Source organism: Gaeumannomyces tritici (assembly GCF_000145635.1).
Source record: "Gaeumannomyces tritici R3-111a-1 unplaced genomic scaffold supercont2.3, whole genome shotgun sequence".
NCBI lineage: Eukaryota > Fungi > Ascomycota > Sordariomycetes > Magnaporthales > Magnaporthaceae > Gaeumannomyces > Gaeumannomyces tritici.
Window position 1 is genome coordinate 3,811,184 of NW_008804547.1, and position 21,752 is coordinate 3,832,935.

A 21,752-nucleotide genomic window follows, 5' to 3' on the forward strand; every position below is an offset into this window, starting at 1 on the left:
CTCCATAACCCACCGAAATGCTACCCCAGCCCAGCCGATATCGACCCTCAATACGGTGCCCCAGTTTTGGGTAACATCCTTGCTGAAAGTCGCACTGACCCCGCAGAAACCCCGGCTAGGCGCCGAGATCCAGGGCAGCGGTCGTCGGTGAGTCTCCCGGTGGCGGTTTTCGGATGACAGATGCAGGTACCCAAGCCCGGGAACGCCGACTCTTTGAACGGGCGCCTTAAGGAACGGGCTACGTCCATTGGCGAGATCAAGCCACGCGGTAGGTCTACAGGCTTCGAGGCGGCATTAGAGTCGATGGGATATCGTCTTTGTATGTTGACGGGGCGTAGAGTTCGCTAAGGGAAACAAGATGTAGCGCTGACCCGCGACGACGGCACGAAGGCGCTCTTGACCTGGGCATAATGAGGGCACCTGTTGCATTTCCCACGTAACATGTCGCCGTTCATGCCGCTTTGCCCACCATCAACGGTAACCCAAGCTTTCTCGACATTGTGGGGGTGGAGCCGCTGGCGCGTTCCTGCCGAGTTCCGGCGGTGGGCAGTTTATCCCCGGATGTTGGCCGCTTGCCGACCGGAACGGAGGAGAAGCCGGAGGCTCTTGGTGGTGTCGCGACCAGGAACAAGTCTGCCGGGTGATTTTCCGGCCCTTTGGCAGTTGACTGTTGCAGGTCGATGTACCTAGCATTTCTCATGCTTCGAAATCAAGCACAAGTCGGGGCAAAGAGCCCGTAAAAGGCATGTCGGGGGCGTGATAAGTTTGATGCAAGTGCGGCGGTGATCGGGGGAGGTCCCTATCAGCCTGACTCGATACACTGAGCCCACTCCTCATGCACGAATACGAGTGCCATCTAAAGTGGGCGATGCGCCCAAAAGCGAGCGGGGGAGGGCTTATAACATGACCTGGTTTGCCGAGGTTTCCCGAAGGGGCAGGTCGATATCGAGCGCCTCTGGTGTGGAGATGCAGAAGCCACCTGCAAAAGACGCGACTAGGAGCACTGGAGACGGCTGTTGCAGAATGTTTTGAGAAGAGAGAGAAGTTGCGATTTTCCAGTCTAGTCTCGGGACCGCCAGTCGTCCCGAGGCCAAGGATCGGCGTGAACGGACATTGCGGGTGGTATGGTAAGGCAAGACATCGGGCTCATCTTGGGTTTATAGTCACGTCTGCAATGGCGTCAAGCCCCATCGAACAAGCCCACGGCGTCGGGCCAGGGGGGATGATAGCACCCTGGGCGTCTGCCGTTGTCCAACAGTTTGAGGTCACACCCTCGCTGCTGCAGGACGCAACCAATCTCTTTGTGCAGCAGCTCAGTCAGTCTCCTTTAGCCATGATAATCTTGGACGATGGTAGTCTTCCAAGCCGGATAGAGCGCTAACCAGTCCTGGTTGCAGGAGAGGGCCTGGCCCAGGATGGGACCTCGCTTCTCCAGGTACCGTCATATGTGGCCAAGCTCCCGGATGGGAGCGAAAAGGGCACCTGCCTAGCCGTCGACCTCGGCGGCACGAACCTGAGGGTCTGTTCGGTCGAGCTGCGCGGGGACTCGACCTACTCGGTGGCCAAGACCAAGGCCGCGATCCCCGTGGCACTAATGACGGCGCCGTCTTACAAAGACCTCTTCCGCTTCGTTGCCCAACAGGTCGAGGGATTCCTGCTCGGCGCCTGGCCGGAGGGCGTTGAGGAGTGGCCGTGGCCGGAGAGGGTGCGAGAGTGGCGGGGAGTTTTGGCATCACGGGAAGACGTGACCGGCGAGCTGCGCCGGAAGCACGCGCATCCGTTGGGGTTCACCTTCAGCTTCACGTTCGACCAGCACGCCATCGACCGGGGGACGCTCCTGTTCTGGACCAAGGCCTTCACCATCAAGGACGCCGTGGGGCGGGACCCCTGCGCGATGCTGCAGGAGGCCCTGGACGAGCAGGGGCTCCCGCTGGTGGTCGCGGCGCTCGCGAACGACACCGTCGGGGCGCTGGCCGCGCGGGCCTACTCGGCGGGTGCATCCGCGAGGCGCGGCAACGGGGCCAAGACTGGAACATGCAGCGGCACGCTACTGGGGGCCATCTTTGGGACCGGCACCAACGGGGCGTACATGGAGCGGCTCGAGAACATTACCAAGCTGCACTCCCAGGAGCAGTTTGCCGACCCGGAGCGGCGGCGGGGCCGGCTCCAGGCACTCAACACCGAGTGGGGAGGATTTGACGGCAAGCTGGAGGTGCTGCCGGTCACGCGCTACGACGCGGCGCTGGACCGGGACTCGGCGAACCCGGACGACCAGCACTTTGAGAAGCGCATCTCGGGCATGTATCTGGGCGAGATCATGCGGCTGGTCCTGGTGGACGGCTGTGGCCCAGGCGGCGGGCTCGAGGGACTGAGGGTGCCGCCCACGTCGAGGCTGTTCGTCCCAAACTCGATCGACAGCTCGTTCCTGTCGGCGCTGGTGAGCGACAGGACGGCAGGGCTCGACTCGGCCCGCGGCGAGATCGAGGGCGTGCTCGGCGTGAGCGACGTGGCGACGGCGGACGCAGAGGCCATCAGATTGGTGGCGGAGGCGATCGGCCGCCGAGCAGCCAGGCTTTCAGCCGTCGCGGTTGCCGGCGTGGTCATCCAGTCGGGGCGAGGCAGCCAAGGGGACCAGACCGCGGCCGGCGCAGCGTGGGGGGTCTTGGCGTCCCTGGGGGTGTTCCGAGCCGTGCTGCTTGGGATCGCTAGGCGGCTCGCCTCCTGGCTGGGGCTCGACGTGATAGGCCGACCGGCCACCTCATCCCTGCCGCGCCAGGATGATAACGAAGACGGGACGGATAGCAGCAGCAGCAGCAGTAGTGGCGGCGGTGGCGAGGAGATCGACATCGGGGTCGACGGGTCCCTGTTCGAGCATTTCCCTGGTTTCGAGGGCAACATGCGCGCCGCTCTGCGCGAGATGTCGGGGATCGGGAAGATGGCGGAGCAAAGGGTCCGAATGAGCATGGCCAAGGATGGTTCAAGTGTTGGGGCGGCGCTGATTGCCTGGACGGTGGCACAATCACAATGCAGCTGAAGGGGCATGCAAGCCACGAAACGCCGGCATGCAATATCACCCACCTTGTATCACCCTCCATGATGTGACAGGCAACCCGAGGGGCGGGAGGGGGCACGGGGGTCTGCCAGCCACTTGGCTCTTGGCTGCTAGATGTTGTGGGTGTTAAATAAGACATGTTTGTCCCGAGAAAGTTCAATCGATATAGACATGTATTGGCGGCGGAAAGAACACCATCCATCACCATCCATCATTATCACCACATAGCCTCTCAGCTCGCTACCACAGTCAACGCCCTACCACTCGCAGTCATGGGCGACCCAAATTGGCCGCGTGTGTCCTTTGAACGTCTGCGCGAGGTAGAGCCAATTCGGGCCCGGGTCGGGCTCCGGCTCAAGCCGTTTCCAACCCCGGCCATCGACGGCAGCGTGAGGTACTCGTCTCGGCGCCAGGTCTTATCGCGCACCTGCCCGCACATGCGCCACTCCTGGTTCGCCCATGCCGTCGGGCCGGCGGCGCCGCCCGAGCGCCTGGCCGCCGAGGCGCGCAAGACCCTATTCCATCTCCTCGAGGGCGTCGTGCCCCGGGCGCCCCGGCCCAAGGAGCCCGAGAGGCCGCCTGTCGACTCGGAGCCGCCACCGAGCTTCAACGTGCCGCCGCCCAGGCCCGACTTTCTCCTGGGTTCGGGCCACCCCTTAGTCAACCCGCAGCTTTTCCCGGGCCCGCCAGAGCTGATCCCCACGCCGCCCGTCCTGCAGGTGCCGCCCGGGCAGCAGTTTCTCCCGGCCCCGGTCGAGCAACCTACCCCGGGGTATGGAATCCCGCGCTGCGTCCCGCCCCGCGAGAGGGTGCTGTCACAGGACGAGCAGGCCCGCGACCGCAGGCGGGTGCTCAAGGTCTTCGACGACGCGGTGCGCGAGGCGAATCCTCCGGCCCCGGGCGCTGGACTTGAGGAGCCGTCGCCCTCGTTCGAGCATTTCCCGAGGCTGCCGGCCGAGCTGCGCCTGGAGATCTGGAAGCACGCCCTCGGCTTTGGAGGGGGCAGGACTTTTACCGCAGAGTATAACCAGCCTGGAATGGCCAGCACCTGGAGCTCTCGGCTGGCGATGCCGCTGATGGCACGGGTGAATAGGGAGGCCCGCGCGGTCGCCCGGGCGGCCGTCCGTGTCAGGGAGCGGTCCGAGTCCGGAAAGAAGGAGCTGCGGGCGTGGGTCCTGCCCGGCGACTCGATCCATATCGGCTCGCCGCTGGACAATTCCAGGACCGCCAGCCGCTTCGAGAAGGCCATGCCTGCCTTCACCAGCCTGGCCACCTTCTTTGGCCCCATTGTCGAGTACTCCGAGCGCCCCCGGGCAAGGGCTTATGCGAAAATATCCAGGTGCTTCAGACGCGCCAGGACCGTCATGGTCGCCGTGCAAATCATCCACATCATCATCAGCACGGGCGACGGCGCGGCAGCCAAGACGGCCAAGGACCTCTCGCTCGACCCGGACCAGCCCTTCATCAGCACCGACGTGGAGCCCGACGGGCCCGACGCCGCCACGACCTACCGGGTGTACGACACGGGGCTGATAAAGTACCTCGCGTCGCCGCTGCGCGCCTCGGTCGTCGTCCCCCTCTCGGACCGGGCGCGCATCGAGGAGCTGCTGGCGATCGGGACGGCGGTCGGGCAGTTTGGGGACGGCCTGTCCTCGCTGCCCTCGCGGCTGCTCGCCATGGGGTCCCACTCCAACGCCTACTGCCTCGACGACTGCCTCCAGCGCTGGTGGCTCGCGCACGGGCTCCCCAAGGTTCGGGCTGCGTTTGAGAAGAGGATGCGCCCAGGTTCGCGCCTGCCCGACTTTGTGCCTGCGGTTCAATTCACGTTTGAATGGCCTCGGGACGAGAGCGAGTGAATGCAATGCGAAGGCCACGGGTTTATTTCTTTGAGTGTCTGTCTGACGATTTCTATATTCATCCCTTGTTCTAGTCCCATTTCATCTCAATTCCTTGTCTCCGCTTTTCTTGGAGCTTCCCTCAACTCTGCCCACAGACCCCAACCCCAACCACGCCAAGCTGGGCTTCCTTGCCCCGCCCCGCGCCCACGCGGCCCACGGTTATCAACAGCGGCTGGGACCTTCCGGATTGGGACCGGTGCTTTAGCCGCCAATTACTTCTCGGCCCTGAATTGAAATTGTCTCTTACATCAAATTTGATGCTGTCGGCTCCCGGCGCCAGGCACACCGCAATCAGTAACCCGCTGACCGACCTACCCGAGCGTTGTTGCCTTGGCGGCGTCACCGTGTCGCAGCGAGCTGCCCAATCGAGCACAGGCCGCGAGATAGGAATGATGCGTGATGTTGCTTCCGCCCTGGGGGAGCTGGCCTTTTGATCCCCGGCTCGCCTACAGAGCGAATACTGTGTAACTGTGACTATCATTGCGGGTCACTGCAGCTGGCCCGGCGCCCAGCCGCGGGAAAGTCCAAAAACGGGCCACAAGGGGGGAGCGCGAGGTGCGAGGGTCTCTTGGCAGTGAATCCCAAGACGCGCCCGTGATGCCTCAAAAGGCCAGGCCGCGCCCACCGAACCGACGTAGCCAGGGGGCTACCCTCCCCTCGCTCTGCACCCACTCCCACCTTGGTTCCCGCCGCCAGCCCTGCCCGCCGCCCATCATGAAGTTCACGTCCGCCTGGATGTCGTTGTGCCTCGCGCACACGGCCGGGGCCTGCCTCCTGCCCGGCGAGTCGGCGCACAAGGGCCCGGGGTCGTTCCTGATCCGCCGCCAGGGCGACAACACGGGCATCGCCGTCGGCACGGGCGACAGGTTCGACGGCGGCAAGACCTTCCCTCGCGGCCTCGGCACCCAGCCCGCGGGGACCAACCTCGAGAGCCTGCTCAGCGTCGCCGAGATCTACTCGGGCTTCGAGGGCCTGAAGCGGGAGTACGGCATCACGGCGTTTGAGGCGCCCGACAAGACGTGAGTGTTGGTTGCTGTATACGCGCCCTAGAACCCGTGCCCTGATTTCGTTGCTGACGCTAGATGATGCATCAGGTACGAGAACAGGACCATATTTGGTGGAGCCATCGGCGGAAGCGGTGGAAACTGCTCTAGGTATGTTGTTTTCTTTTGTGTATCGTTTTGATCCTCTCACGCTGACCATCTCCCAGCGCCTACCACGTCTACCTGAACGGCGCCATCCACGCGCGAGAACGCGGCTCACCCGACAACATCCTGTACTTCGTCTCGGACCTGCTCTACGCCGACAAGCACAACACCGGCCTGACCTACGGCGGCCGCCAGTACTCCAACTGCGACGTCAAGCGCGCCCTGAAAACGGGCATCGTCTTCGTGCCGCTATCCAACCCCGACGGCGTCGCCTGGGACCAGTCGACCAACACGTGCTGGCGTAAGAACCGTAACCCAGCCTCGGCCACGCCCGGCAACCCCGACTCCGTCGGCATCGACCTCAACAGGAACTTTGACTTCCTGTTCGACTTCCTCAAAAAGTTCCACCCGGACGTCGGCCCCAACGTGGCGTCGGTGGACCCGGCGGACCAGACCTTCCACGGCACCGGCGCCTTCTCGGAGCCCGAGACGCGCGCCATCAAGTGGGTCATGGACAAGTTCCCCATCCGCTGGTACCTCGACCTGCACTCGTACACGGGCGCCCTGCTGCACAGCTGGGGCAGCGACCACAACCAGATGCGCAAGCCCTACATGAACTTTATGAACTCGAGCTACGACAGCGTCCGCGGCCTCATGCCCGACGACCCGGCCTCGGGCGCCGTCTACGAGGAGTACATGCCGAGCAACGACTGGCGCGACGCGACCTACGCCGCCGTCCGCAGCGTCAACTCGATGGAGGCCGCCACCGGCCGCCACTACGAGACCATGCAGGCCAGCCTGCTGTACCCGACCAGCGGCGCGTCCGACGACTACGCGACGTCGCGCCACTTCGCCGACCCCTCGGCCAACAAGATCTTTAGCTACTGCCTCGAGTTCGGCTTCGGCAATAGCCAGGCCTCGTGCCCCTTTTACCCGACCCCGGAGCAGTACCGCCTGAACATGCTCGAGGTCTCGGCTGGCCTGATGGAGTGGGTCCTGGCCGCCGAGGAGATTGGCGTCGGCGAGGCGCGGTGCTAATCTGGCATGAATGGGTGCCTTGCTTTGGTAGACAGGCTTGCGGAGGAATATCTTGCAGTCTAGGCCTAATCAAGTGCGACTTTCATGAAGAAAATATGCCATGAGTAATAAATGAGCGATCACCTCGTAATTTGACCACCACATGAACACCTAGTTGGGCTCTGCGGCCGCACAGCGCACAGAGCGTACCTTGAATGTACCTCCCAGGCGCTCACTTGTTTGCGCAGCTGTCGTTACAGCGACCGCCGCCTTTTCACTTGATAGATAATATGCCCTCCCTGGGATAGATGGCTGTCCGGCATATCTCTCTGGCAAGGCTCGGGAGGTCCCCGAAGATGCTGATACGTCTCGAAGCAAAAGTGCAGCTTCACGGTTGTATCTGAGGGCCGCGATCGGTACTGTATATGTTGACATAACACGGAACTGGTACGGAATTACCGAGGGCATTTCGCCGCTGTTGTCAAGGCATCTGTTTCCTGGAGGGGATCGCCGTCATTGCCCCAAACGCTTCTGGGCCACCTCTACAGCCCGCCCATCGACAGCTCCGAACGGTTCGACGCATAGGCCTCGACGGCGTAGCTCCCCTCTACCAGGCACATTACTCTCAAGCCCCCGAGCCGCCCTTGCCCCGCGGGCCACCCACGACAGGCGCATCAACCGACGACGCGTCCACCACCGACGACGACGCCGCCGCCGCCGCCCCGTCCAGCCCCAACACCCTCGCCTCGCCGGCCGTGCGCGGGGCCGTGCTCAGCCGCGCAAACGCGAGCGGCATGAGCGCGGCGGCCAGCGCGCCCGCGGCGGCCATGGACGTCACGGCCGAGAAGCCGGTGCGGTAGGCGGGGCTCTGGGCCGAGGGCCACAGGCGGCTGCCCCAGAGGACGGACAGGGTGGCGAAGGAGTTGATGAGGGCCAGGGCCACGGAGCGCTTCTGGTCCGGCAGCGCGAGCAGCTCCGACGCCCACGTCAGGATCTGCGGCGTCGCCGTCCAGAGCGCCCCCGCCAGCAGGCACAGCATGGCGTAGCGCGCCGCGCCCGCCGAGGTGCCCAGGCACACGCCGCAGCAGGCCGCCGCCGCCGCCATGCAGCCCGCGACGTACCAGCGGCGGTCGCCCGTGCGGTCCGAGAAGTAGGAGATGACCAGCATGGCGGCCGACGCCGAGACCCAGATGGGGACCGTCATCCACTGCGCCGTCACTTGGGTGTATCTAGGCAGCATGTGTCAGCCAGCCTCCTTAGTTTGGTGGTCCCAAAGTCGTTGTTTCACAGAACAAAGGCGTAGGTAGGTAGATCTTACCCCATGCTGCGCAGCGTGGCCGGGATAAAGTACGAGATGGTCATGGCCGTCGTGTTGAGTATGTAAATCACTAGGAACGCGTACGTCCTCGGGTCTGCCACCACAGCGAGCACCGACTCGAGCGCCGTGAGCCTCGCCTCGCCCGTCTTGGTGCTCGCACGGCGGTCGACGAGCATGCGGACGTGGGCAAGCCTGCGCTCCTCGGGGCTAAACCTGCGCGTCCCCAGGGGGTAGTCGGGCAGGACGAAGACGAAGATAAAGGCAAAGAAGATGGTGACGACCCCTTCTACGAGGAACAGCCATCTCCTGCGACGAATCCCCGGATCAGTCCCGGCCTCTCTCTCTCTCACACACACACACTCCTCTTTGGGGGAACCCGTCACACAAGAAACTCACCATCCCGGCCAGCCATTCTTGCCGTCCAGGTTGGCGATGATGCCCCCGGCGATGATGCCGCCCAGGGCCTGCGAGAGCGTGCCCGACGTGGCAAAGACGCAGAAGCGCTTCCCGACCTCGTCCCTCTTGTACCAGCACGTCAGGATGAAGAGCGCGCCGGGGTACATGCCGGCCTCGATGCAGCCGAGGAAGAAGCGCCCGACGAGAAAGTGCTCCCGGGACCCGGCCGTGGACATGGCGGCCACACAGGCGCCCCAGACCCCCATGATGGTGGTCAGGTACAGGGACGGCCGCCACCGGTTGAGCAGGAGGTTCGAGGGCACCTCCATGATGGCGTAACCGACGAAAAAAATGCTCACGACGAGCGCGTAGTCTGTCAGGCTCCAAACTCGGGTCAGCGGGGTGGCCGCCAGGTTAGGAAGAAAAGCTTGGGGGAGCCTAGCATGCCCCCTACTTACCATCGTCGCTCAGGCCCAGATCCTGGCTGAGCCCTGCGGCGTTCGCATTTGCCTAGTTGACAACTCGAACCAACGTTAGCCCAGAACTAGCGGTTATTCCCTTTGGGAAATGTGGGACGGTCGCTGCTCACGATGTTGCTCCGGTCGATCTGGGCGAGGACGTACATCCACCAGAGGGTCGGCAGGAGCAACAGGTCGATCTTGCGCACCAGCCGCCTCTCCTCCTCGGTCCCGGGGACGTAGGCTTCGAACGCCCGCTCCAGCTCCGGGTCCCAGCCGTCGGGCGGCGGCGGGGCGGTCAGGTCGGTCTGGACGCTGGGGTCCCAGGGCTTGGACGACGACGCCTGCTCGGGCCCGGCGGCGGCGGGGCCAGGAGCGCCCGGGACTCGGGGCGTCTGGGCTTGCGCTGCGGGTTGCTCGGCCATCTTCTTTTTGCTGCCGTGGCTTTTTTTTTCTTCCTTCTTCTTTGCCTTGCTCCTCGCTTTTGGGGTGGCCGAAGACAGCAATGGCAAAGACGCTCAAGCCGCTGGCGGGCGACGGCGGTTATATGGCCTCGGAGGACGAGGGGCCAAGGCATGTCCTCCGCTACACTGCATCTAGGTAGTGTACCGGTACATCCATCACATGCAGCACTAGGCAGGGACTTTTCCTGCGGGGTCTCGCAGATGGACGCGAGATAAGTCGGCCCCTCGGCGGCCAATTGGAGCCTCCCCGTTTCCAATAAGGCCCCCACGGCAGCCCCCGCATTGTGATGCCATGCGAGGCTGTAGGTTGTACTCAGTCAGGTATTGGGCAGGGTTGCCGGAGAATTTAAACCCGGATAACATACAATGGGAATGGGGTATAGCGCCCGTACAGGTATCTATCAAGCATGTAGAAAGTCGACCATCGCAGTGGGCTACGTATTGTCAACGTTATTATTTGCCTAAACGAGGAAACACAGAGTGTGGTTTTTTTTTTGAAAGATACTTATTTTATACCCAGTTGCCGCGTCATGGCAGGCCACAAATTAGAACGCCACAAAGCCACGCCACGTGAGATAAAAAGAAGAAAAAAGACAGAAAGAAAAAAGCGAGCGCGGCATCACAACCGACCGAGTCTACCACTCCCAATCTCCCACCCTGCCGATGGGCGGCTCCTTGGCCGGATAACGGCAGCCAGAGTCGCCCTGGGTGTCGCCCTCGGTGTTTGGCCAGTTGCCGGGCTCCAGCTGGTGACAGCGGCCGTTGTAGGGGCTGCCGACGCCGTCCCACTTGCCGGGCCCGCCGCCGGGGTAGGGCGACATGCGGTCGTCATTGCAGTTGGCGTAGCCGAGGACGGCGAGCCAGCCCGGCACGCCCAGGGGTCCCGTCGACCGCCACTCGCCCGAGTAGCCCGGCTTAAACACATTGCGCTCGATGTTGTCGCAGCACCCGCTCGGGATGTCGGTCCGGTGGGTGCTCTCGGACGGGGCCTGCATGAGCTTGAACGACTTGATCGCCCAGGTCAGGTTGAAGGCCGTCTCGAGCATGAGCGTGTGGTTGAGCGTGTTGCACAGGTAGGCGCCCGAGGTCCGGAAGCACGCCACCCGCGTGCACGAACTTGGGGGCAGGTACGTGAACTTTGTGCTGAACTCGGGGTCGCTCTCGAGCGGCCACGGCGTGAGGAGCGCCGTCATGTCGTCGAAGTTGGCCGTCTGCCAGCTCTGGCCGCACCTGATGTCTGCAAAGCTCGCCGTTGTCCCCGGTTAGGTCATGTGTATCTTTGCGTGTCTGGGCGATTTTTCGTCGGCAGGGGGGAATCACTACTTACATCCCGTGGGGAGATCTGGAAAAAAGGCTGTGAACACAGCACCCCGGATATTGTTTCCCTGTTTCTGCGGGTCGCCCGGGCCAGCGGCCCAGGTTGCGTCGGGCCACTTCTTACTTGGCACGCGCCTGGGGAGAAGGGCCTGGAGTGATGACCCAGGCGAGCCGGCAGCACGACCGTCCACCAGCGGGGCGGCCGCGGCCAGGGCCAGGGTGAGGACGCGAAGTGGCGAAAACAGCATCGTTCTGACGACCGGTGGTGGGCGAGTGTGTTGTGGTGGTGGTGTTGGTGAGTCGCAAGAAGGATTTGTAATAAAGCACCGAGGGGAGATCTGAGAGACGCGTGAAGGAAAGTGGCAGCCAAGTGATGAGCAGAGGGGCGCGCGTCTATATATTGGCCGAGTGGTGGCCACCGCTGTGGCTTCCAACCGCCAAGAAGGTTACTCTGACGGCTCGTGGAAAAGCTTGGTAGCCTCCAAACCCTTTTTTCCCTTTCCAATCCGGTTCAAAGTTTACGCCGACAATGGCTGCCTTGGCCAGGGCGTAGAGAACATGAAGCCATCGGAAGCTTCTCCGCCCAGCCCTGACCGTCTCCGGTGACTGCTTAGGACAACATGCACATCCTATCAGCCACGGTGAGGCCAGACTGGGAGGCGCCGTGTGTTTCCTCCATATTTGCCCACGTCTGGGGGGCTTGGGGGATTCTGCCCGTCACCTATGCTGCATTCAGCCTTGTGGCGGAGAGGAGTGGCCGGAATGCTGGATTGGACCTGACTGACTGACTTGGAAAGACACGGTCATGGGTATTGCAAGGGAGCCCCAGCAACGAGTCGTGGCAAACAGTCGAATTGAACCGCACCAACAACGGGCCAGCGCCAGCGCACCCTGTTGGACTTCTCGAGGAAAAGCATCTTCAGCTCTCCATCTCTTCGTGGTTTCTCTCAAAAACGTGGCCCCCGCCACCAAGGATGGGCCGGCAACAGCATCCGTGGATGGTAGCGGGTCCAGCCGGGTCCGACTCGTGCTGTCGATCCAACCATTGTTTCCAAACCCGCGCCCCTGGCAAGAAACTGCCGCTTTTGGGAAGAGGGCCCCCCTGACTCCCGTCCCGTCGCGTCAGCCCGAGGGCCCCCTGGAGCGCCGCGACGGCCACATGGAGGGTTTTGAGCGTGTTCGGTTCGGCTCTGCCGCGGAACTTGGCGATCCTGCTTCGTAATCCACCTTGTTTTTCTTTCCTCCCCTTGCCTCCCCTTCTCCAGATATCGCGCATCAGGGCGGTCTTTTGGCAGCACAACCGTGGCAAACCCCCGCCAACCCGCCCGGCTGGAACCGAGTCTTTTCCCATTTTTCTCTTCCTTCCCTTCTGGTTGTTTAAAACAACGTAGGATCTCTGCCCATCCGTGTCGCACCGCGTCGCAACCTCTATCACCCCCTCGGCTGCCATCCGAGTTTCTTTCCCCGTGGTGGCAAGGGAGCCCCTGACCCGGAAAAAACCAAGCGATCCCGCCATGGCGACCTGGCATATAAGAAGACCGCGGGGCGCCTGCCGCAGCCTCCTAGTCTGGTTCATCGTCCTTCCCCTCAGCATCCTCGGTCTTGTTCACCTCCTGGCGAGCTCTCCACTTGACCTGCTCCGCACCACGCTCTCTCCCACCACCGCCTCCTCACCCTCCTCCTCCTCCCCAAAACCAGCAATGGCGGCGGCTTTCCTGGACGCGGTCAGGAGCCGCAGGAGTCTGTACGAGCTGGACAAGAAGCTGCCCATCGGCCAGGACCTGATCAAGTGGATCGTCAACGAGTCCATCCAGGCCGTCCCCAGCGCCTTCAACTCGCAGAGCAACCGCGCCGTCGTGCTCTTCGGCGCCGAGCACGACAGGCTCTGGGACCTGATCGGTGACGTGCTCAAGGCGCGCATCTCGCCCGAGAAGTGGGTCGAGGCCTCGGAGGGCATGGATGGGTTTAAGGCCGCCGCCGGTACCGTATGTCCTTTTTTGTCCCAGTTTTTTTTTTGTGCTCGTCCAGCTCTTTTGCCAACTCTGACATGAAAAAAAAACAAAGGTCCTATTCTTCGTCGACGAGTCCGTCATCAACCGCTTCCAGGAGAACATCCCGTCATACGCGCAAAACTTCCCCACGTGGGCCACGCAGTCGGACGGCATGCTCCAGCACACCGTCTGGACCGCGCTCGAGGCCGAGGGCCTCGGCGCCAGTCTGCAGCACTATAACCCCATCATCGACGACAAGGTGGCCGACGCCTGGGACCTGCCCGACACGTGGCGCCTGTCCTCGCAGCTGGTCTTTGGCGGCCGCGTCGGCGGGCCCGAGAACAAGGAGAGCGGGCCGCTGTCGGACAAGATCAGGTTCTTTGGCGCATAGGGCCCCCTGCCTCTGCGTGTGGTTGAATTCATCCTTGGCAGCATAGGAGTTAATGGATTGGTTGGCTTTTTTTTTGGCTTGTTGATATCCGGAATACACGTGACAGCTCGCGTATTTGGCGGGGTTCAGCCTCACAGTGTATTCTTTTCTCTGGTCCGTCCCAAAGTTGTGATCCCGACAGTAGCAGCGCGCTCCTTGCCTTCTGGTAGTCAGACTGCGTCATATCTAATAATAAAACACTCACTCCCATGTAGTCTCAGACCGGGATACAAGGCCGGGCTGATATAGAGAGAAATGTTCGTCACATGCGCGCGCACCGCGTGTCCAGCACCGCCAACGACCGTTTCACCCCATCTCTGGGTTCTCCGTGATCTAGGGCTGACGTCAAGCTACCAGGAACATGGAGGGAGGATAGGGCAGCCACGGGAGCTCACCATCCGTCGTCCGCTTATTTGAGCAGGCCCCTGTCCTCAACGACGGGCTGCTCTCGTGGCTCCAGAACTCACAGAAAAACCAACAAGGGAGTACCGGAAAATGCTCGCCACGCGTTCTCCCGCTCGCAGGTTCCCCAAGCCCTTCTTCCTCCGCAAGGAAGAGCCGCGGCCGGAGGCGACAGCCAAACCTGACGGTCAGAAGCAGCAGGAGGAGCAGCAGGAGGAACCCCAGATAGACAAGGAGTCGGACAAGCAATCGGACAAGCAGTCAAGCAAGCAGTCGAGCAAGCAGCCGTACAAGCCGTCTTCTCTTCTGGGCCCAGGTACTCCAAAACAAGCAGCCATCTCGGTCATCTCCACGGCGAGCAATCAGGAGCAGCGCGAGCTCCTGTCCAGCTTCATCACGGCCAACCACGTCTTGGCGCAGCGCGGCCTGCTCGGCGGGTGCGGCCACGTCTCGATCCGCAACCCGGAGGACCCCGGCACCTTCATCATTGCGGGTGCCAAGCCGGCGTCGCTGGTCCGGGGCCAGCACGACATGGTGGTGCTCCCCATCGGGCACGACGGCGGTGACGAGGACGAGGAGGGGGACGGCACCGCGGCGCCGCGCTCGGAGAGCTTCATCCACTCGGAGATCTACCGGCGGTTCCCGGGCGTGCAGAGCGTGGTGCACGCGCCGCCCGGGCCCGTCGTCGCCCTCGCCGCCGCCGGCCGCCCGCTCCGGCCCATCTGGCACGCGGCCGGGTTCCTCGGCGAGGGCGCGCCCGAGTTCGATGCGTGGCGGCACCACCACCGCGCCGCGCCGCCGGGCGGGAAGCAGGACCTGCTCGTCAGCTCGCGGCAGATGGGCGAGGCGCTCGCCTCGACGTTCGCCCCGGGAGACGGCGGCCAGGAAAAAGAAGAAGGCGCGAAGGAGGAGGAGGAGGAGGAGGAGGAGGAGGGGGTGGTCAGCAAGAACGGCGGAGCGGGTGCAGAGGATTCGGATGCGAATCGCCCCCGGGGCGGCAGCAGACGCCAGCGAGGGCCGTGGTGGTGCAGCGGGGCCACGGGTTCGTCAGCTGGGGCTCGACGCTGGAGCAGGCCGTGTACCGGGCCGTCTACACGCACGAGAACGCGCGGCTGCAGCTGCAGGCCGAAAGCCTGGCGCGTGGAGCGGCGGACGGGGCCTGGGTGCGGTTCCTCGACCGGGCCGAGGCGGCCGACAGCGGCGACATGAACGACGCCGCCGCGGCCAAGTGCTGGCAGGACTGGGCCGCCGAGGCCAGGGCGAGCGCGCAGTTCAGGAACGACGTGGAGCCTGCGAGGCCCAGTAAGAGATAGTTAATGCCTCTGTAGGTAGTTGTGCACTTGGTCTTATCCAGTCGAATGTCAGCACTCGTTATTTAGGTCCGCTTCAGGGCACATGCTGCGACAATGATGAAATCTGACAGCAATCACAATGCACCTCTTCTCTTCTCTGCGTCGAGCTCCGATATCCGGCGCTCGGCGTGGAGTAAAACACCTCGACTGCGGGGAAGACCACGGTCCCTGTGGGGCGAGCTCAAGGGCCGGGGAGTCTTGATTCTCGTGAGTCGAAGCTTGTAATCTCCCAAACCCTAACAGAGCGCCTCGGCCAGATGTTTCGGTGCAGCGGAAGCGTCAGCCCAAACGGATCAGCTGCCGACTGCAGCCACCCAGCCACCCAGCCGCCTTCCAGGCTTTCCGAAGACATGCGCGGGTGCGCGGGTACCTGGGTACCTACCACTGAGTTGGAAATGGTGGTCACGTTCCAAAAGCCGGGGAGTGGGGGCGAACTAGACTGGCTGTCACCCCTTGGCTGCACCCATTGAAGCTCCACAGCGAATGGCGACGCGAGCCGCAGGAAAAAAAAAAAAAGAAAAAAGAAGGCGAATTGTCAGCAGCAGAACCCGACCAGAAACCGAGCTAGACTTTGGTGGGAAACTGGGGGGCGATCTTCTTGTCTGACAATAAAAGGCTGCTAGCGCCCGGCTAGGCTCTCTGCTATGACCGTCTGCCTCTCCTCCTCCTTCCCCTCCTCTCTCCCTCCCCCTCCCCCACGGGCATCACCCAGGGCTCCTGTCCATTCGGCAGACGAGGCTTGATCCCTGTCCAGCAGCCGCCACAGCCGAGGCCAAGCCCGCTAGCGCCCGCCTCCATCACCAGCACCAATGGCGCTCGACTCCTCGCCCAAGAACCCGCCGCCGGCCAACGGCTGGGACACGGACAAGGTCCGCCACGGCGAGGCCGGCGAGTCGACACCGCCGGCCCCGCACCGGGACGCCGACGAGGACCTGCTCGACGCGCAGTGCCCGGCGCACACGACGGAGCGGAAGCTGATCACGCGCATCGACCTGCACGTCATCCCCTTCCTCTGCATCATGTACCTGCTGGCCTTCCTCGACCGCGTCAACATCGCAAACGCAAACGTCTTTGGGCTCTCGGAGGAGCTGCACCTAGACGGGACCCGGTACAACAACGCCCTCGTCGTCTTCTTCGTGCCCTACGTCCTGCTCGAGATCCCGAGCAACATCCTGCTCAAGAAGTTCCGTCCGCACATCTGGCTCACCCTCAACATGGCCGGCTTCGGCCTCGTCACGCTGATCCAGGGCTTCGTGACGAGCTACGGCGGCCTCGTTGCCACGCGCTTCTTCCTCGGCGTTTTCGAAACGGGCATGTTTCCAGGTGCCTTCTATCTGATCGGCATGTGGTACCGCCGCCACGAGGCCCAAAAACGCTACTCCTTCTTCTTCAACTCCACCACTCTCGCCGGCGCCTTCGGCGGCCTGCTGGCCGCCGCCATCGGCAAGATGGACGGCCTCAGGGGCTATCACGGCTGGCGATGGATCTTTATTATCGAAGGTGCCCTCACCATCTTCGTTTCCATCTTTTTCTTCTTCCTGCTCCCGGACTTCCCCGAGGAGAGCAAGTGGCTCACCCCGGAGGAGAGGGCTTTTGTAACGGCCCGCCTCCGCATCGACCAGGGCCGCTCCGCCGTCGAACGGAGCATCACGCTACGCGACGTGGGCAACGTCTTTCGCGACTACAAGGTCGTCCTCGGAGGCTTCATGTACTTTGGCCTGATCGTCCCGGCTTATGGCTATGCCTACTTCGCGCCGGGCATTTTGCAGACTTTCGGCTACGACCCGATCCAGACGCAGCTGCACAGGTAAATATTCACTTCCCCCCACCCCGCTGTCATGCCAGTTGCTAACCTGTCACCTCAAAGCGTCCCACCCTGGGCCGCCTCGTTCGGCTTCTCCATGTTGTGCGCGTACCTGTCGGACCGCACCCGCCACCGCTTCGCCTTTGCCGTCTTGGCCATCCTCATCTGCATCTCGGGTTTCGCCATCCTGATCGCCGTGCACGACAACACAAACGTGCAGTACGCCGGCCTCTTCCTCGTCGCCATGGGCGCCTATACGGCCATGCCCATCATCGTCTGTTGGTTCAACATGAACCTGGGCGGCCACCACCGCCGCGCCGTCGGGAGCGCCTGGCAGGTCGGCTTCGGCAACATCGGCGGCATCATCGCCGTCTACGCATTCCTCAAGCGGGACGCGCCCTTCTTCATCCCGGGCTACTCCATCTCCATCTCCTTCACCGTCCTCAGCATCCTGGCCTGTGTGGCGTACGGCGTCGCCTGCTGGGCGGCCAACAGGAGGCGCGACGGGGAGGCGGCGGCGCACGGCTCGCGCCTGACGGAGGAGGAGAAGACGGAGCTGGGGGACATGTCGCCCGACTACAGGTATCTGCTGTAAAGGTAGTGGATGCCGGGAATGTCGTCGCGTGCCCTGTAGCAAGTAGAACGGGTACTGAGCCCAATCAAAATCTTCAATATCCGCCCCTCGCATTTTTCAGCCACCCCGCGATGAGGCGATGCCAAGAGTGGACCATAGAATACCTCAACTGGCTGGCTGAAAACGAGTGCATCCAGCCCAGCGCTGCCGAGACCCGCCAAGAAAACTGATTTGCTAATGCGGCGAGGACGAAAAAGGAAGTGCGTTCATTGGATTTGGAAAATGGCCTCACTCTGTATGTAAAAGGAAAAAGGGCTGCCCGATACTTACTATTTGTCTGCTATTACTCTTGTCTGCTATTACTCTTGTCTCTACACTCACCACTGATCCATCTAGTCATGTTGTTTGGAGGACGAAGGGGCTTGTCAATCGCCTCCCTGTTGCGGCCATAGAGATCAGCCTCGAACTCTTACCTTAAACTCTCAGACCGGGACCATTCCCGATCTCGGGACGCAGACCACAACGTCCATGTCTTGGCCACGTCTAGGAACTCTCAGAGGGGGGCCTGTATGCGTAATACCACTGGGCGATAAAATCGCTGATCGTGGCGCGGATCTCGTCGATCGTCGCCGCGTCGCGCTCGTCGGCGGCGGCCACCACGTCCCGGGCCGCGACCCTCTCCTCGCGGATGACCATGAGGAGGAAGACGAGGCGCTGGATGTCCTCGCCGCAGATATCCTTGTAGAGCAGCCACGGCTCGCAGCCCCTGGTCGAGCAGGCCCCGAGCACGGGGAGCAGGGACGTCGCCCCGACAGCGCGGAGTTTATTGCAGACCCTCACCGAGCCCAAGTTGCCCTTGCAGATCGCCATGGCGCTGGCCGAGTACGCTGCGTCGTTCATGGTGTTTGCTTGGAGAGTTTTCTGTGAGACGTTCGGGGCTGGGTCGCAAGGGCTTCCGTTGGATACTGATGATCGAGCGGAAAGGTTCCGGGCCGGTTGGTGTGTGAGGATGATGCGGAAAGAGGAGGACGGTAGACATCGCAATGAGAATGACGGTATTTGTACATATACCGCGGGAAAGCGTAGCACGGTAGTTGTGACAGGACAATAGGGCTCTGAACAAAGAAAGACCCCGACCTGGATGTGCACGGTGATACTGTTAGGACAATCGGGCTTTTTGAACAAAGGGAGTGAATGTGTGTAGTGAACAAAGAGCAAGGAACATAAGACAAAGAAAGTGGGTGTATGTATCTGCAAAGAACAAAGCTCAAACGACAAAAGAAAGAGTGAATAGGAACGCGCTTGCATCTTTGGGTGACGCGCCTAGCCTCGACAAAGTTGTCAGTTCGTTACAATGTATACCAAGGCATCGGCACCTCCTTTATCCCACATGGGAACAGCCGTGAGGCCGTTGAGGAGGGGGTTACTAAACTTCCGAATTAACCCGTGATCAACTCCCATCGTTTCCGGGCCTGTCCGGGCCGGGTTCCCTCTGCAGAAGCCCTGGTGGAAGCCGGGCTGGCTACGGTAGCACGACCAGAGCGTGCATCGCTTCTCCTTGATCAGGATTGCTTTTAGGCTGCGGGAAATGGAAAGTACGTCGGGCATTAGCAGAATGGCTATTTTGTAATCACGGTTGCTCGAGTAAGAGGGCCACGGTGAGTGAGCAGAGCAGGGTGTATTTGCCCAGGATATTTAACAATCCAAAGTTTCCCCTATATAAATAAAGTAAAAGAACCGAGGTCTTGACAGTGAGAACGGATGATAAAATATAATAATTACGTTTGGTTTCTTTACTAGTCTTTTTTCAACCTTAATCACTATCTGTAGACGTATGAATATTAAGTTGCAGAGGGGGAAAAGGTGGAAGCAAAGGGCGCGGCCCTCGGCCGCGCTTGTACCACGACCTGCTTTCTCATTCGAAGTCCAACCAACTAGATATCAAATATATCCACCTCCACCAGTGGTGCCGGGGCATAACAGACGGTGCAGAACCCAGCCCTCCGACTTGAAGTGTCAAACCGCACAAAGTCTCACTATCGTGCGTAGGCTCCAAAAGCTGACACTTCATTGCCCATACACTGGCCCGTCATACTTCAGCTTCGGGTAAAGTATGTTGGGGTCGGTATAGTTATTCCCAGAGTAATTCCCGATTACAAGCGGATAGCAAGGGTCCTGTAAGCATCTCGACTCACGAATAGTTAGATAAGAGCAGTGCAAGGGCAAGTAGTGGGGTTTGAAGAAAATAGTAGCGCACATTCTCAAACCATGGCATCTTACGGCCGACCTCATCCCACTCTTGGCCCCACTCAGATTCCGGGAGGTGGCGGCGCTTGCACCACGTGCAGCGAGGTCGCATCTCGTCGGGCACGCCAGAGCCACAAAGGCAGTAGACCTTTACACAAGGGCGATATTGTCAGTGCGAGTTCGACGAATCAAGGGAAATTAGTCAGAAGATATCATCACACATACAGCGCGGCTATGCTGGTGGTCGCCCATTTCTTTAGTGCGGCCTTGGAAATCGTGACCGAGCTCGTCGTCCGAATCAAAATACGCCTCGAGCACAGTGCACTCTCTGTAGTAGTTGGAAGTGAATTTCCGCTCTTTGACTTTGCACGGGTGGCAAATCCATCTAGTATAAACGTCACAGCTGCAGAGGGGGGTTTCTGGGAAGTTCTCCGGGCGCGCAATCTCAGCCTCCTGCTTTTCATCGCAAGGCGGGCACAAAACCATAACGTTCTCATGCTGCCAGGGCGAGTTGAGGTGTGGCCTTCGCTCAGGATATGTTGGGTCTGGGGCTTCACGCGAGTAGTGGCGGCATTCCTACCAAAATGCAGATTATCAGTATTTAGCCACAGAATATCAATGCGAATGATGCATCAGACCTCGCAGATGTTAACACCGCATTTGATGCAGGGCAGTGCCGAGGAAGGATCGCACTGAAGAGCGTAGAGGTGGACTTCGATGGGTTTATCGGTATTCCGTGAGTCCCTCTCCCTGTACAGTCCCTCTTGGTCCTGTCGAAGTTTTAGCCCATGGCCATCACATACACAGGACGCGCGCAAGCGACGAAATCTCGCCGCGGAGGCTGCGATGATGTCATGATGGGCTTTGGAGCTCAGGGCGAGGTTGAGCAGATCGAGCGCTGACAACTGCGCGGCCAGAGCTTGGAGCACCGGGTACTGCCCAATAACTGCGGTGAGGTTCGGAGCCATAGCCGTCCCGGTGATGTCTGCAGCGGCAAGGATGATAGCACATATGCCGGCGGATGCATGGAACTCAAATACATGACGCGGCTCAGCTCAAATGCTGTGCCAAAGAGCGGTGAGGGATGCAGGTGCGCCCAGGCATCTCGAGCGAGCCTGAATGAGTCATCTGTTGGTTAATGCCCCGATTGGTTGTTGGGAACGAAAATTGTTCTTGTTAGGCAGCAATGTCTTGGCAGAGCACAAAGACGACCAAGGTGTGCTTTGGGTTCGAGGAGCTAGAATCTATGTTGGACATTGAGCTTGAAGCCATCCCTTTTTTGCCATATGCCACCCGTTCGATTTTGACGCCCTCTAGGTGATTAATTTGTTACTTCCCAAGGAAGCGCCTAGCACGATCGGGCCTCAAGCTGATCAATGGTGATCAGCGGGAGATAATTAAGCTGACTGTTCTGAGCACTCCAAGTGATCGTTTGTGCAACTCGATCAGGCAACCCCGTGCAAGTAGTAGCATATGTATAAGAAATAAGGACTTCCTTCTGCTGTGAATAGCTTCGGCAGAGGCTCCGACGTCAGTCAACCTAATTTGGCTTCAAGGTATCCCCTCGGACGGGCAGTCAGACCGTTGTCACCCAATCTCCAGTTCCTCCGAATCCCCCGACAGGTGTCACTGCTCAGCACAACCCCTAGGTGTCCTACCCTAGGTGTCCTACCCTAGAAACAGAGGCCTGGTTGCAACAGAAGGCACCTTGGTCGCCATAACAGAGTAATTCCAGGAGCAGCAGGAGCAAGTGCGTACTTACTAACGCCGTGGCAAGAGGATTGAAAAGGGCTAGATTCCGGCGAGAGAAGAACATGTCCTATTGCGGGGAGGAGACGGCGCAATACGGGTCTTCCTTGTTATAGGCCTCTTAGAACTTGAAGC

The 21,752-nt window shown here is 61.1% G+C and overlaps 11 protein-coding genes across 11 annotated transcripts; 7 read left to right on the top strand and 4 right to left on the bottom strand.

Moving 5' to 3' along the window:
- Nucleotides 1-1,174: 1,174 nt before the first annotated feature.
- GGTG_06376 (hypothetical protein) lies at nt 1,175-3,034 on the top strand (the record flags this gene model as incomplete). Its single annotated transcript, XM_009224193.1, has 2 exons — nt 1,175-1,316; nt 1,398-3,034. 2 exons carry the CDS (start codon nt 1,175-1,177, stop codon nt 3,032-3,034), a joined length of 1,779 nt encoding a protein of 592 aa, XP_009222457.1.
- Nucleotides 3,035-3,324: 290 nt separating this feature from the next.
- GGTG_06377 (hypothetical protein) lies at nt 3,325-4,908 on the top strand (the record flags this gene model as incomplete). The annotated part of the gene is made up of 1 exon (XM_009224194.1): nt 3,325-4,908. One exon carries the CDS (start codon nt 3,325-3,327, stop codon nt 4,906-4,908), a length of 1,584 nt encoding a protein of 527 aa, XP_009222458.1.
- A 216-nt stretch (nt 4,909-5,124) lies between these two features.
- GGTG_06378 (peptidase M14) lies at nt 5,125-7,274 on the top strand. Its single transcript, XM_009224195.1, has 3 exons — nt 5,125-5,969; nt 6,045-6,104; nt 6,161-7,274. The coding sequence occupies exons 1-3, from the start codon at nt 5,548-5,550 to the stop codon at nt 7,134-7,136; spliced, it is 1,458 nt and encodes a 485-aa protein (XP_009222459.1). The 5' UTR covers nt 5,125-5,547; the 3' UTR covers nt 7,137-7,274.
- GGTG_06379 (hypothetical protein) lies at nt 6,957-9,929 on the bottom strand. The gene is made up of 5 exons (XM_009224196.1): nt 9,419-9,929; nt 9,288-9,339; nt 8,830-9,202; nt 8,434-8,739; nt 6,957-8,344 (listed from the first exon to the last, which is right to left on the bottom strand). Exons 1-5 carry the CDS (start codon nt 9,710-9,712, stop codon nt 7,741-7,743), a joined length of 1,629 nt encoding a protein of 542 aa, XP_009222460.1. The 5' UTR covers nt 9,713-9,929; the 3' UTR covers nt 6,957-7,740.
- A 457-nt stretch (nt 9,930-10,386) lies between these two features.
- On the bottom strand, nt 10,387-11,316 carry GGTG_06380 (hypothetical protein; the record flags this gene model as incomplete). The annotated part of the gene is made up of 2 exons (XM_009224197.1): nt 10,387-10,988; nt 11,079-11,316. 2 exons carry the CDS (start codon nt 11,314-11,316, stop codon nt 10,387-10,389), a joined length of 840 nt encoding a protein of 279 aa, XP_009222461.1.
- Nucleotides 11,317-11,873: 557 nt separating this feature from the next.
- On the top strand, nt 11,874-12,290 carry GGTG_06381 (hypothetical protein; the record flags this gene model as incomplete). Its single annotated transcript, XM_009224198.1, has 1 exon — nt 11,874-12,290. The coding sequence occupies one exon, from the start codon at nt 11,874-11,876 to the stop codon at nt 12,288-12,290; it is 417 nt and encodes a 138-aa protein (XP_009222462.1).
- Nucleotides 12,291-12,768: 478 nt separating this feature from the next.
- Nucleotides 12,769-13,450, top strand: GGTG_06382 (hypothetical protein; the record flags this gene model as incomplete). The annotated part of the gene is made up of 2 exons (XM_009224199.1): nt 12,769-13,053; nt 13,133-13,450. The coding sequence occupies 2 exons, from the start codon at nt 12,769-12,771 to the stop codon at nt 13,448-13,450; spliced, it is 603 nt and encodes a 200-aa protein (XP_009222463.1).
- A 486-nt stretch (nt 13,451-13,936) lies between these two features.
- GGTG_06383 (hypothetical protein) lies at nt 13,937-15,275 on the top strand. Its single transcript, XM_009224200.1, has 2 exons — nt 13,937-14,830; nt 14,893-15,275. The coding sequence occupies exons 1-2, from the start codon at nt 13,985-13,987 to the stop codon at nt 15,202-15,204; spliced, it is 1,158 nt and encodes a 385-aa protein (XP_009222464.1). The 5' UTR covers nt 13,937-13,984; the 3' UTR covers nt 15,205-15,275.
- A 330-nt stretch (nt 15,276-15,605) lies between these two features.
- On the top strand, nt 15,606-18,863 carry GGTG_06384 (high-affinity nicotinic acid transporter). The gene is made up of 2 exons (XM_009224201.1): nt 15,606-17,050; nt 17,111-18,863. The coding sequence occupies exons 1-2, from the start codon at nt 16,053-16,055 to the stop codon at nt 17,640-17,642; spliced, it is 1,530 nt and encodes a 509-aa protein (XP_009222465.1). The 5' UTR covers nt 15,606-16,052; the 3' UTR covers nt 17,643-18,863.
- Nucleotides 18,165-20,836, bottom strand: GGTG_06385 (hypothetical protein; the record flags this gene model as incomplete). Its single annotated transcript, XM_009224202.1, has 5 exons — nt 18,165-18,542; nt 18,984-19,200; nt 19,817-20,016; nt 20,094-20,444; nt 20,507-20,836. The coding sequence occupies 5 exons, from the start codon at nt 20,834-20,836 to the stop codon at nt 18,165-18,167; spliced, it is 1,476 nt and encodes a 491-aa protein (XP_009222466.1).
- Nucleotides 20,837-21,216: 380 nt separating this feature from the next.
- On the bottom strand, nt 21,217-21,684 carry GGTG_06386 (hypothetical protein; the record flags this gene model as incomplete). Its single annotated transcript, XM_009224203.1, has 2 exons — nt 21,217-21,369; nt 21,631-21,684. 2 exons carry the CDS (start codon nt 21,682-21,684, stop codon nt 21,217-21,219), a joined length of 207 nt encoding a protein of 68 aa, XP_009222467.1.
- Between the last annotated feature and the right edge of the window lie 68 nt (nt 21,685-21,752).